The following is a 14,036-nucleotide window of genomic DNA, read 5'->3' as shown; positions in this document are numbered from 1 at the left end:
GATATCGGAGGCCGCGTGACCAGGCGTGGACACTGGGATGGGAGATAAGAGTCAATCACTTAATATCCGAAATCACCAAATTTGAAGTCCCACCAATTTTATTGTGGAGGTGTGATCAAATGTCGTGTATGGGTGTGCTGGGCAGGTGGCCAACTCAAAGAGTGGGTCCCAGCAGTTGCTGATTTGATGACAGTAAGTCCAGAGATGCCGGTCACGGTAGCCGAGCGGTCTAAGGCATGCACTGTCTTCGCTCGCTCGGAAGCCGGGATCGTGGGTTCGAATCCCACTCAGGGCATGGATGTTTGTGTGCGTTTTTCTGTGTCTGTCTACAGGTAGAGGCCTTGCGACGAGCTGATCACTCGCCCAAGGAGTCCTACCGTATGTGTAAGATCTAGTAAACCGAAGTGAAACGGAGAGTTTCATGGAGGTAGGCCTAGGCCCAAATTTGGGCTGTAGCGCCACAGGAAAAAAAAAAGTCCAAGGATGGGATGAAGTTGTTTGGTGCCTGCATATCCATCCTGCAGTGGGAGGAACGCGCGTGAAAATTTAGTTACAGAAATGTTCCGAGTTAATTTTCGGTGAATCATTAGGGAAATACAGTCCTCTACAATCGGAGAGTTACTTTTCGGACACGCTGTATATACCGTGCCTCTGATTCAACAGTGACTGGGACAAGATCTAGAAAACAGGAAATTATTGTCATGAAAATTACAGGACAAGGAACGGGAACCTGTTTTAAAAACAGGTTCTGATGTTATTCCACATTATCATTTAATTAATAAGAACTTCTCATGGGGAGTGGATTATTTTTATTTAGCAAGTATACAATGCGTAAAGGGCGCGCGGTAGCGTAGTTGGTTGACGCACTGTGCTACAAGCCGGAAAGTCGCGGGTTAGATTCCCGAATGTAAGATTTGCACAGCGGTAACTATGAAGAATGCCGTCTTCTGGTATGTGGCGCCGTGTAATCTAGTATAAACCGACGTTTCAGAGGAACGATAGGCAGTAAAGTTAGAGGTACTTTAACAAATTTCCATTAATTTTCAATACATCGTCGTCATTTTAACCCAGTGGCCTTGGAATCGTTATGAATGGCGTAAGGCTTTGAAGAACTGATAACTGCTACATTTAGACCACGCTATGAGGCTCTTAAATTCAAACAGTGTGTTCCAAAGCTTCAAGTCTCTTCTCAGTAACAACTTAAGTTCAAAATTCTGTTGGAAAATTAATTAAATCTCTATTAAACTGCGTTAAATTGGCTTCGTTACTATTTGGAACACGCAATTCAATTAAATAATACGGTCAATTTCAAATTAAATTTGTATATCTCTGACTTCCCATATGAAGGAGGGTTAGCATAACGTTTTAACAATTAATATCTAATTTTAGAAGTGAACACACATTTTTATGTATAACGTCATCACTAAAAACTAGTATTCCAATATGTAAACACATTTTTTCTTGTTTTGGTACGTGGAACTTGTGCCCAGAAGTGACGCTCTGTATAAAGTCAAGACAGGTGGCAACATGTTACCAGGGCAATCAGGAGGTACAGCATTAGGCAAGTCAACATCACCATGCTCTTTCTACTGATAATTATCCAAATACTGCATCTTGCTTCTTCACATTACTTACACATGGAGCTGAGCCCCTCTTGAGGAGCCGCCAAATCTGCACCTACTCAAGAATTTCCCCAGCATTTTACGGAACCCGAAGGTTCATTACCGTGTTCACAAGAGCCCTCCACTAGTCCTTATCCTGAGCTAGATCAATAAAATCCATACCATCCCATCCTATCTCTCTAAGATCCATTTTAATATTGTTGACTCACCTACGCCTTGGTCTTCCCAGTGATCTCTTTCCATCTGGCTTTCCCACCAGTATCCTATATGCATTCCTCTTCTAGCCTATTCGTGCTACATTACCTGCCCACCTCATCCTCCTTCACTTGATGATTCTAATTATACTTGGAGAAGAGTACAAGTTATGAAGCTCCTCATTATGCAGTTTTCTCCAACCCCCTGTCACTTCATCTCTCTTCGGTCCAAATATTTTCCTCAACACCCTGTTCTCAGACACCCTCAGTTTGTGTAATACTGTATCTTCCATGAGAATATTATAATGAAGCACGTGAGAAACAATGCGGGTTGTTCCAATATACTAACAAGTCGAAAACTTGGTATACTGGCGTCGGTTGCTGTCTTCTGGATTTTATTGTCTGAAGTTCAGATTCGATAACAGCAGCTCAGAGGTGGGACGGAATTCTAAATATGCGGGTCATGAGAGGAAAATCGAGCATTTTCGAAAGCAGTACCATTGGAAGGAACATGAGTGACTATTAGGCCCCCCATACACACAGTTTGGCCTTCCGATCGACCTTACAGGCAAAACTGTGACAGTTTACCCCCTCCCTTTCCTCCCCATACACGCGCAGATAAAGCGGCAGGCTTCATGCCACAATCATGGTCTTCCAGCCTATAATGTTGAGTCAGACACGTTACGTGCTATGGTCCTGCAGGCAGAACTGACGGACTGACCGGTTTCCCACAGGCCAACAGTCCAAACGATTGGCCGGCCGGCCGCACCACACACGTCAGTTTTGCCTTTCAGTCTTCAACTGTGCAGGCCGAACAGGAGGCCAAACTGTGTGTGTGTATGGGGGCCCTTACTAAGAGAACGAATGCGTGCGGTAGTTTCACTGACCTCGGAGATTAAGTGGTGACTTCAGCTGATAACCTCGGCCGGGCTGTACATACAGTTCACTCTCGCCGTCCAATTATAATATTTGGACTCTTGATGTATAATTATACATCAAGAGTCCAAATATGGACGATAATAGCAACCCCCTCTATAGACGGGTTATATCTGAACATTATCAACATAAGCAGATCAGTAAGTTGATTAAAGAAATTGTTTCGCAAGAGGCACTGACCGTTTATGTAGTGGGCTCGTGTAAACTTGTTGGGCCGCTTGTCACAGAAGTGTCTAACGCTACGAATACGCGTTACCAGCGGAATTGATAAGTATACGGGCCAACAAACTGCAAATAAAGCGTATCCAGATTACAGCAGGCGCTGAAAGTACACGCTCTGTTGTCATGGACGCGTTACCGGTAGCTCCCTGAAAACTTCACGTTTACGCGTTGAAGTTCTTGTTAATTATATGACCGTTACTTATCTCAAACTTTTTTCTAGGTCATGTTCGGCGCAGAAGCTCGTTAATTACACTAATGAACAATTTTTTTCGAAACATTAATCTAGGATTTAAATTAATGTTTACTTGTTACGTGTTCTTTGCACGAAGTTGGTCTGTCACTCAATCGATCACAGTGACCGCGCGGTTTGAGGCATGAACTGTCTTCGCTTGATCGAAAACTGGGATCGCGGGTTCGAATCCCACTCAAGGCATGGATTTCTGTGTGCGTTTATTCTGTGTTTGTGTTGTCCTGTGTGTAGGTAGCGGCCTTGCGACGGGCTGATCACTTGTCCAAGGAGTCCTACCGACTGTGTAAAAATTATTTCGAAACTGAAGAAGAGATCAGAGCCCAACAAAGGGCTGTAGAGCCATTGATTAATGAAATGAAATGATTGAATGATCTATCACTCTGATAGATGAGCACAGACTTTAGTCTTTTTGAGAAAAGAGTGCTGAAGAGGATGGCAATACGTAAGGAAAAGAATGGGCAGGAGGACAAAGAAACTTACACAGTGAGGAGCCCCATAATTTGTAACATAACATTTAGGAAACTTCACCAAATATTATTATGGAAAGAAAAAAATGGAAAATTATATGGACAGGACATGGGGCATGCATAGAAAAGATGATAAAAAGCTGGTTGTGAAACATGAAGAGACACTTGAAGGGACATAAGCGTAGACAGAAGTAACATATTAAAACGAATCTTAGAGAAATATGCTGGGTGGGTGGATGTAAATTTGAGTCACCTGGCTCGGGCTATGGGCCCGCGGTGAGTTTCTAAACACTGCTGTAGCATTTGCTTGGAGATATATCCGAAACCGTTGGATAAATAACAGTACCTAGCCTCGGGAATCGAACCTGGATCATTTAAACTACTGGCGTCACGTTTCTGGCTCCAGTCAGTATCTTCATTCGGAATAACGGCTAATTAACATGTCAGCTGTGTTATACGACCAAACCGAATGCAGGGGAGGTAAAAAGAAGTGGTACCATTATCAACTTTGTTCAACGTCCCGGAGACATCCACGGCAACAGCAAGAACAAACAACAAAAAGAATTGACTGATATTTGAGGTTCTCACAGTGGTGACTGTGATTGTTACTGTCTTCTAGAATATAACGCCGTGTAATCTGGTAGATAACTCTAATGCCCTGAAGATGGAGACAGCAGATTACTGCGAAATGTTGGTAATTGTCTACGACACTACATTGTGTCACTTCCCAGAAGAACGTAGTCTTAAAGAAAACGAAATATTTATGCCAGCATTATATTTGCCATTATAAGGAAAGGCAAGTTAACCTCTTCATAACACAAAGGACGTCTTGGAACGTTCCACACGAAGAGTGTTTCGAAGAATTCCGACATTGCTGCTTTTCATATTGTAGTCTTAAGAATAATGACGTCAGGCAGACCCAAGTTTCAGCGAATAAATCTTCTTCGCGGCGAAAATATCAGACCTTCAATTTATATTCGTCTTTTCATTTCACGTTTCTTTGTTTCTCTGGTTTTTTTTTGTGCTTCAGTCTTTCTCTGTTCAATCTGTCTAAATAAACCTTCGACAGTTTTTCTGACTTCAAAGTACGTATTTGTTCAGGTGACACATTTCAAGATAGCAGACAAGACGTGTGCAAATAATTGCAATGAATGGTACAGTGGATGTCAATAGAGCTCCTCTCATTGGTGTAACCGAGTCCGCAGACTGCGCGGATTTCAACTAACTTCCAGGAGACAGGGAGAAAGCAAGGGTGAAGCGAAGTATCTTGCTCGGACCGGAGTGATTGTATCATCATCAGGGCATCACATTTATCCCAATGGCCGATTCTTGTCTGTGCAAAAACAAATTCTGTTCCTATATTTTTACAGACAGGAGACCAAAAGATAATTTGCGTATGTACATTTTCTTACAGAAATGCGATCACATTGGCCGTGTGCTCTAAGACATTTACTGTCTTCGGCCGCCCGAAAGCTAAGATTGTGAATGTCAGTCCTGTTTGAAGCATAGATGTATATGTCCACGTTACATCTGTGTTTGTACTGTCCTGTGTGAGTACACGTCTTGCCGTGGACTCATCCGCGTCAAAGAAGTTCCAAAAAATTGTCTAAAAGTTCATAATTTAAGAAGTTAATTCTTGTAAGATTTGAGGTCTTCACAGCGGTGGCTATGAAGAATGCCCTCTTCTGGGATGTGACGCCGTGTAGATCTTGTGTGAACCGACGTTCCGGAGGAAAGTATCACCTCCATCTTCAGGGTAGAGAAATCCGCGAGCAAGGAACCAACGTGAGCGGGTGGCTACAAACTGAGCTCACTCTGGTTTTCTTGATCTAGGCATTAGTTGGAGGCTAGTGGTCAGCTTCACGCCCCGACCGCTTTACCTCCGGGGAAAGGGTCCGCAGTACCCATTGGTTAGAGGCTGGGTGAGCCCCAGAACCAGCCTGGACGACGTGGAGAAGAGACAGTTCCTGCTTCAGACACCTGCTCACTCTGGTTCCTCGCTCGCTAATTTTTCTACCCTGAAGATGGAATCCGAATTGTTCGAACATCAAAGTCTCCCATATCGAATTAAAAAAAAGCCTGATGGTTTAGGTGCTGATGACTAGGTCAAAGACAGACGGAGAGGCATGGTCTCCACACACGGCGTTCTCTCTTACTCTATAGAGCTCGCTTAATAAACTGGCCGATGCAACGAACTACAGGAGATTTCCCTAGTTGACACAAAGTTCGAAGTTGTTCTGTAGAACAACGAGTAGAAATGAATCCTTGTTAATGGTATTTCTTTTATTGCTAGTGGGGTGGGACTAAGTCCCTTGTACTGCGGCCACTTCTGGCCTATTGTACCAGCTCCAGATGATAGATGAGAGTGATTGTGGAGCAATTGGTGGAATGAAGATTGGCAGGGGAAACCGAAGTACTCGGAGAAAACCTGCCCCAGCGCGACTTTGTCCACCACAAATCCCACTTGACCAGACCCGGGGTCGAACCCGGGCCGCTGCGGTGGGAAGCCAGCGACTAACCGCTTGAGCTATGGCACGACCTTTGTTAATGGTAACTGACGTCAGGAAGTCCCCCGTCATTGAGTACTACAGCAGAACACGAATTGCGGCGTGTAGCTTACAGGATGATGGCTTCTTTTTGTTTGTTGGCAGAAATTTAAAGATGCTGCAGAGAGCGCGAAGGCATTCACGAAGCGGCCCAGTGATGATGAACTTCTGGAGCTGTACGCCCTCTTCAAGCAAGCCACTGTAGGGGACAATGACACAGGTAACTGATCACAACGCTTCTCGTGACTCCGAAGTTTTCCTGGACCGATCACAATGGCCATAACTTGCCAACTCCGTGAAGCGAAGGTCGTAGTGAGGAACTAACAGTCGCTCGGCTGTCAAGAAATTTACCGCTCATTTATGGAACCCGGAACCGCCTCTGTGGCCTAGTGATCAGAGTTCCTGGCTACAGATCCAGAGGTCCCGGGTCCGATTCCAGGCGCTATCACATTTTTCTGAGTAGCGGGTCTGGAACGGGGTCCATCGAGCCTCGTGAGGATAACTGAGGAGCTATTTGAAGGAAATAGCGGCTCCGGTCTAGAAAACCGTGATTAACGACCGTGGGGATTCGTTGCGCTGACCACGTGACACCCCCTATCGGCAAAAGTTGGCACTAACTTCGCCGACAAGCGGCGGTCGCTCGGTCAGTATAGTTCGCTTGTGGATCACAGGGCACGGAGTTTGTCTGTTATGGAACCCAAGCTTTTATTACTACGCTCACAAGAGCGCGCCACTAGGCCCTACTTTGAGCCAGATGAATCTAGACCACATCATCACATCCTACTTGTCTAGGATCCATTTGGATGTTATTCCAAGTAGTCTCATCTCTTCGGGTTTTCAGTACAGCTGAATTTGTACAACTAATGATAATGAATTGGACGACCACAGTTCGATTCTAGGGGAGAATTTAATATTTCTCTTCTCCACCACTTCCAGACCTTAAGGACCTGAAAATAAGGCGACCCCTCTTTTTTAAGAAGCAGTATTTGAACAAAAACATCGTCTTATATTCGGTCTAATATGGCATTTCAGTTGGCATCTTCAAAATTATTAGCTGTAAATTATAAGTTTCTAAGACAAACAACCCCCGGCCTATTGTAGTCATACCAAATAAATCCTTGGTAATTTACTTCGTACCAAAGTGCAAGATAATAATGAACAATTTAACTTACAGCGAAACCAGGGATGCTGGACTTAAAAGGCAAAGCGAAATGGGAAGCGTGGAACGGCAAGAAGGGAGTGTCCAAAGAGGCCGCCATGGAAGCTTACATAGAACTGGTTGAGAAATTGAAGGCTGAATACGCTTGACCAACTGCAGCAGGCATTTAACTTATTCAGGGAGAAAAATCCGAGAAAGCATTGTCAAGACTTATATCTGTACATACTTTTATATTATCATGGCATGATATATTAAAATAAAATAAATTTAAAAACAATATTTCAGTTTGGAAAGATTTCCTGCCTTGAAACCTGCAGTTAAATTTATATAATCCAGATAGTAATTTTTATTAGTTCAAAAGCATTTAAATAGTCCAGTATTAATGTTTCGATTTTAAGAAATTGATTGTATACCTTAAGTTTGTGTGCCGGGTCATTTGAACAAGTTTCAAGAACATTAAACTTAGAGTAGGATTATGATATATGAATTAAAAATTGGGAAATTTATTATATTTATAAATTTTACTTTCACATGTTTACAGAGTTCTTGTCATTTAGCGTAGCTGAATAATTCGCATTAGATTCTTTGAACACAGATATTAGTTTCAATATATATATATATGACATATAGATTACGTAGAATAACAGATTTACATGTAATTCAGTGAATATTTTATTCTCCAGAAATTCTCCAGAAAACCACTGCCGTTTCCCCAGTGAAGCGAATAATTTTGTACAGTCGCTCACTGATCCCATGCAAGTAATCCCAACAGAGGTTAAATGCAAAGCAGCATTAATGAAGAAGGCAGTGTAATGAGACTTCCGAATATTTTGAATTAATTGTGTCCACCGGTAACTTACCCCGACACATCTCGTCCTTTTGAGAACAATTCTCATGACTGCTGTAAACCGAATGTCATTGTTTATTGGGTACTAAATCAAATGTAAGATTATGTATGTTATAAAACGTTATTAAAATTGCAGTTGTTCTGTAAATTTAATTTAATTTAATTACATTCTTGTTTTGGAGCGTAGTCTGTATAGCGACTTCCTACGGGCTGGACGACCGAGGGGTCGTTGTTTGGGTCCCGGTATGGGGAAGAATTTTCTCTTCTACACGTGGTCCAGACCGGCTCTGAGACTCACCCAGCCTCCTATCCAATTGGTACACGGGGCTCCTTCCCCGAGGGTAAAGCGGCAGGGGCGTGAAGCTGACAAATCACCTCCAATTAGTACCGAAGTCAAGAATATGTGGATCTATACATTCACTCCCCAATATGCCTTCATGGCGTAGTGCTTAAATAATTATAGTTTATTTAGTTTTTCCTGCTGTAGTTTTCCTCCTCCTGAATTTACTTTCCATCGTAAGAGTCATGGATTTTGAGGAGTTTCATTTCACACTCTATGCCAATAATACTCGTAGTTACATGACATAATGGGATCAGCCTGTCGCAAGGCCGCTACATACACACAGAACAACACAAACCCAAACACAGACATCCATACCTCGAGTCGGATTAGAACCCACGACCCAGTGTTCGAGCGGTCGAAGACGGTTCATGTCTTAGACAGCGCGGCCGGCCACCACGATCGGCATGTGAATGACTATTACATTATATTCTAGCTGCGTTTCTTTCCTTTTGATTTATTCTACTGTCAGTATCCACACTGTACATTACCGAAAGGAGAATATGTAGTAAGATATATCAAGTCAGAGAGAATAAGATGGTTGGAACACGTCGAAAGAATGGAAGATAATGCAATGCCAAAGGGAATGTTAAAAAGGCTATATTCCAAAATAAGAAAAGGAAGACCCAGGATGAGAAGGCAAGACGATTTTGAGAACGACCTGAAGAAGATGAAGGAGAAAGGATGGATAGAGAAGATGAGGAATAGGGAGCAGTAGAGACTTGTTACAGAGGAAGCAAAGTCTCATCCTGGGCTGTAGCGCCGAGTGGTACGTAGGTAGGTATCCACACTGTGCAACGCAGAAAGGTACGACGACTGAATACCGAATTGGAAAGAATTTGGAAGGAAGAGTTAGAGACATCACTCAAGGTAGTAACCCGAAATTTGGCCCCAGGGGCTGAGAAAAACCAGAAAGTACCTCAGTAAGGTTGGCCAGTGTCCCGGCTGTATTGCGAACCAGCATCCCCTGAGGACAAGTCCAGAGATTTGCTCCTCTGTCCACATGCCCTGTACAATGCTGTTTCACCTGCAGAGGTATACACTGTCAATGAGATTATGAATGTTCGTAAATGGTGAATAGGTAACATTTTAGAGCCGGGATAGTTTATTCGGTACAGCGACAGGCTATAGGCTGGAAGGCCGGTGTTCAATTACCGGCAGGGTAAGGATTTTTCTCTTCTACATAGCGTTCAGACTGGTTTGAGCCCCACGCAGCACCCTAGCCAATAAATAACAGGGTCTCTTTCCCCTGGGTTAAAGCGCCCGGGTAATGAAGATGACCTCTCACTTCCATCTAGTGTCGAGGTCAGGAAAACCTGGGTCTATACAGCCACTCCTCTACACGCCTTCATGGCGTAGTGCTTAATTAATTAAGCACATGGACAGGTTTAACTTTTAGAGGCCTATCAGCATCAATGTCAATATGCGAGACTCCAAAATACGACTACTATCCAGAAATTCGTCTGGAGAAACCGAGAAGACCATAAAAAGTTTGAGCCACGATAGGCGGAACCCCCACAAATATTCGAACCCTATGCATCTTATACGATTTGGGGTTCTCACAGGTGTGGTTATGAGCAGTACTATTTCCTGGGATATAACGCCGTGTGACGCTTGTCACCTGTTTTCATGCTACTTTCTTGCTCGGCTTATTTCACTCCGAAGATGAAGGTGAAGTATTCCTAAAAAACATCCGTTGACTTTCAACAGTCTACGAAGCGTTATGTCCCAGAAGATAGAACTCTTCCTGTACAGCCCGAATAAAAATCTACACAGTTTCAACCACAGTAGCCTGCTCGGCGGCATTTCATTATGCGTATAAAGTTCAAGCATAGGCCGCGCCATAGCTCAAACGGCTAGTCTCTGGCTTCCCACCGCGACGGCCCGGGTTCGATCCCGGGTCTGGTCAAGGGGGATTTGTGGTGGACAAAGTGGCGCTGGGGCAGGTTTTCTCCGAGTACTTCGGTTTCCCCTGCCAATCTTCATTCCACCAATTGCTCCACAATCACCCTCACCTATCATTTGGGGCTGGTACAATAGGCTAGTAGTGGCTACAGCACAAGGGACTTAATCCCACCCCACTAGCAATAAAAAGAAAAGTTCATGTATGGAAAACTGATCTAACTCTGCATCTACGTTCTTTCCTGGACGGAAAAGGAAATTACTTGACCTGCGAAACTATACAGAGACAATACAGACCTTGAACTCGTTACAACGCGGTGAAGCGATCGAGCGGTTGCGTTTCAGCAAACCCCAATTCTAAATCTCGTTGGTATGATACAAGGAATTCGAAGCAACATGAATAGCTCGGTCACAGTTTCCAGAACAATGACATTCTGTTTTAGCGTAGTCGAAAGGGAGACGTTATAAGTAGTAGTGGGTGATAAATTGCTATTGTTACTGCCAAGTTATAAGAATCTTAATGGAGTTAATGTGGAGCAGCAAGCAGAACAATTCATGGTAGCTCCAAAACTAAATGGAGCACAAATATATTTCACATGGATTATTCACCCTTTCACAACGCCACTAATTGTCCTTGATGTTCATTTATAAAGGTAAAAAGATAAAGCTATCCATGTAACAGGTCGTGGAGGCCCATAGGGTTGTGGGACGTCGAGGCTCCAACATTTTTTCTAGACAGTCGGCTCACAGATGGCCGTAAATTTGTCAGCCTTAAGCGCCGGCTACCCTTTACCCCACACGTAGATTCCTGGTACTAATTTCTGTTATAGGCTGAGTCGAACGCATGGGCATTGCGCGGTTGGAAGGATTGGATTAACTGAAAATAATCCACCTTATCGGGACTCGAACCCGCGACCTTCCGGCTTGTAGCATAATGCCTCAACCAACTGCGCTACCGCGTGCTCCTGATGTTTATTTATTGTAGATATAAATCCTGTATGGCTGCAATTAAAACTTGATTCTGCTGCGTTTAATTAAATGTAAAACATCACTGAGTTAAATAGGATTGTAATGGGCGCATCCTATAACATAAGGAACAGAATTACCAGCGGGGTTCTTTGAAGATTAATAGGCTTATTTAAAAACTGGAATAATTATTAGACCGCTCGGCCTCCGTGACCGCCAGTGAAAGTCTTATATAACGAGTTTTTGTAAAAGATTTTACGATATGCATGAAAAATTCAATTCCTGACCTTATGCACACTAGATTTTATTATTGATGAATGTGGCAAAAAATCTGATGCACCAAACAATGTTTGGTGCAAGTCTTTCATATCGAATTTCTACTAAATTCGTAAAAAGTTTTATGAGATTTACTTGAAAGTCCATCCATGAACCTAGGTAAACTAGGCTTTATCACGAATCAATATGACTGAAAATTGGAACAGCCCAACAAGTTTTGGCGAAAAAGTCACTTGTGACGAATTTAAACAAATTTGGTGTATGTGAAATTATTTGTGAATAAACACGTAAAGTTAATTTATGTCATCATGTAAACTGGATTTTATTATAGATCAATATGGCTGAAATTCGAAATTGTCGAATAATATTTGGTGGAAATCTCCAAATCGAATTTCAATAAAATCCATAAAATTATTTATTGACTACATTAAAAATTCCGTTTATGTCTTTACGTATAGTAGGCTCTATTATGGATTATGGGTAAAGGTGTCCCTGTTCTTAATTAAGCACCATACCATTAAGACGAATGGGGATTGGCGGTATAGCTCCACAATCCTTGACTTCAGCAAGAAATGGAAGTGATTCATCAGCTTCACGCCCCTGCCGCTTTAATTCCGGGGAATTATCCTACGGTACCCACTGGACATGATGTTGGGTGGGCCCCAGAAAGGGTCTAGACGTTATGGAGAACCGAAAATCTTGCTTTTGCCTGGTATTTAACCCAGGCTGTCCAGCCCGTAGCCTGTCGCTATCCCTACTGAAATTCAAAACTATTCAGTGTCAATTACTGNAAATAAATCATGGACTTAAATCAGTGCAACAGGACGCTAAAATATAACATTAGTACTGAAATAGTGTATGTCGAATTTCAGCATATTCGAAATGATTTATGGGATACATAGAAAAATCAATTTATGAATATAAATAAAGTAAAGTAAAAAAGTAAATCTATCCCTGTACTAGGCCGTGAAGGCCAACAGAGTTGTGAGACGTTGAGGGTCCCACATTATCTAGACAATCGGCTCAAAGATGGCGGTAAGGTTGTCAGTCTTACGCGCCGGCCGCGCTTTACTCCCCAGGAAAATTATTTATTTAATTCCTGGTACTCATTTCTGTTAGAGGCTGAGTGAACCCCAGGGCCATAGTGCGGCTGGAAGGATTAGGTCAATTGAAAAAAATCCAATGACCTCATCGGGACTTGAACCCGCGACCTTCTGGCTCATAGCATAGCCCCTCAACAAACCAGTCTTTATTTTTGTATCAATATAGTTAAAAATCGGTATTATCACATAACGTTTAGCTAAAGTTAATTTTGAGAAATTCGGTATAACGGTTTAAATATTGATACTAGTCTCAAACAAAGACATGGACAGACGTAATTTCCACATCAGGTTATTTTTATACTTTCTAAACACTCAAGAATGTACGGATTATCTCCTCCTTCTGTAATCACTTCATGACTGATGCATCATATCGCTATTCATGGTATGTAATATTTAAACAGGCACTGAATTAATATTACGTAAAGGATGAATCATCTTATCTTTAAGTACGGTTTCAAAACACTTTTTATCAGAATTAATTAATATTTGTCTTTTTTGATGCTGTGTGTATAGCCACTGTTATCATAAGCTTGCTTTGATATCATGAACATGCATCATCTCCAGCGACAGGCAATGTATGCACAACGCAACAACACTGGGATGTGACGAAGATAGGTATCAGCGTTTCGGAGGAACATGCTGCCTCCAGGTTCAGGGTAAAGTTGCAGATTACTTGACGATGCCATATCATTTGTAGACCTACAAGTTAAGAGTGAGCCGGGATAGCTCAGTCGGCATAGTGACTGACTACGAGCTGCACGTCCGAGGGCTCGGAGTTCGAGATCGGTGGGAGCAAAATGTTTCTCTTCTCCATGACGTCCACACTGGTTCTGGGGCCCACACAGACTTCTTACCAATGGGTACTGGGGGCCCCTTTCCACGAGAGCAAAGCGGCCGAGGTGTGAAGCTGATCACTAGCCTCCAACTAATTCCTAGGACAACAAATCGTGGATCTATGCACCAATTCCCCCATTCAGTTATTCAGCATTAGAGGGGGTTGCGTTTCCCCATGCACCGCGACTTGTAGTCTATTGTACGTTCCCCTTTAATTTCTACTGTCGCCATATCTTACCGGTACTGGTGCTCGCTATCAGCCCCTTTCTGCCAGCGAGGTCTGCCATTTTCTGACAGTGTACCCGATAACTTCCCCATCTACCGGAGGCATTGGAAACTATTTGGGCGGGAAACTTTTTGCCTAATTTTGCT

The 14,036-nt window shown here is 42.9% G+C and overlaps 2 protein-coding genes across 6 annotated transcripts in view; one reads left to right on the top strand and one right to left on the bottom strand.

The window, feature by feature from the left end:
* LOC111863871 (acyl-CoA-binding protein homolog) overlaps positions 1–7,675 on the top strand; it is a 20,805-nt gene extending 13,130 nt beyond the window's left edge. For all 3 annotated transcript variants that reach the window (XM_033751235.1, XM_023850642.2, XM_033751236.1), the window contains exons 3-4: positions 6,343–6,457; positions 7,412–7,675. In XM_033751235.1, the coding sequence (XP_033607126.1) occupies positions 6,343–6,457; positions 7,412–7,545 (249 nt within the window). In that variant the 3' untranslated portion in view covers positions 7,546–7,675. The remainder of the gene's footprint in view (positions 1–6,342; positions 6,458–7,411) is intronic.
* Positions 1–14,036, bottom strand: part of LOC111863873 (receptor-type tyrosine-protein phosphatase N2) — a 224,889-nt gene that overhangs the window by 27,591 nt on the left and 183,262 nt on the right. The window lies entirely within an intron of this gene.

The sequence above is a fragment of the Cryptotermes secundus genome, unplaced genomic scaffold (assembly GCF_002891405.2).
Source record: "Cryptotermes secundus unplaced genomic scaffold, Csec_1.0 scaffold128, whole genome shotgun sequence".
NCBI classification, from domain to species: Eukaryota; Metazoa; Arthropoda; class Insecta; order Blattodea; family Kalotermitidae; genus Cryptotermes; species Cryptotermes secundus.
This window is presented reverse-complemented; position numbering and strand designations above follow the sequence as displayed.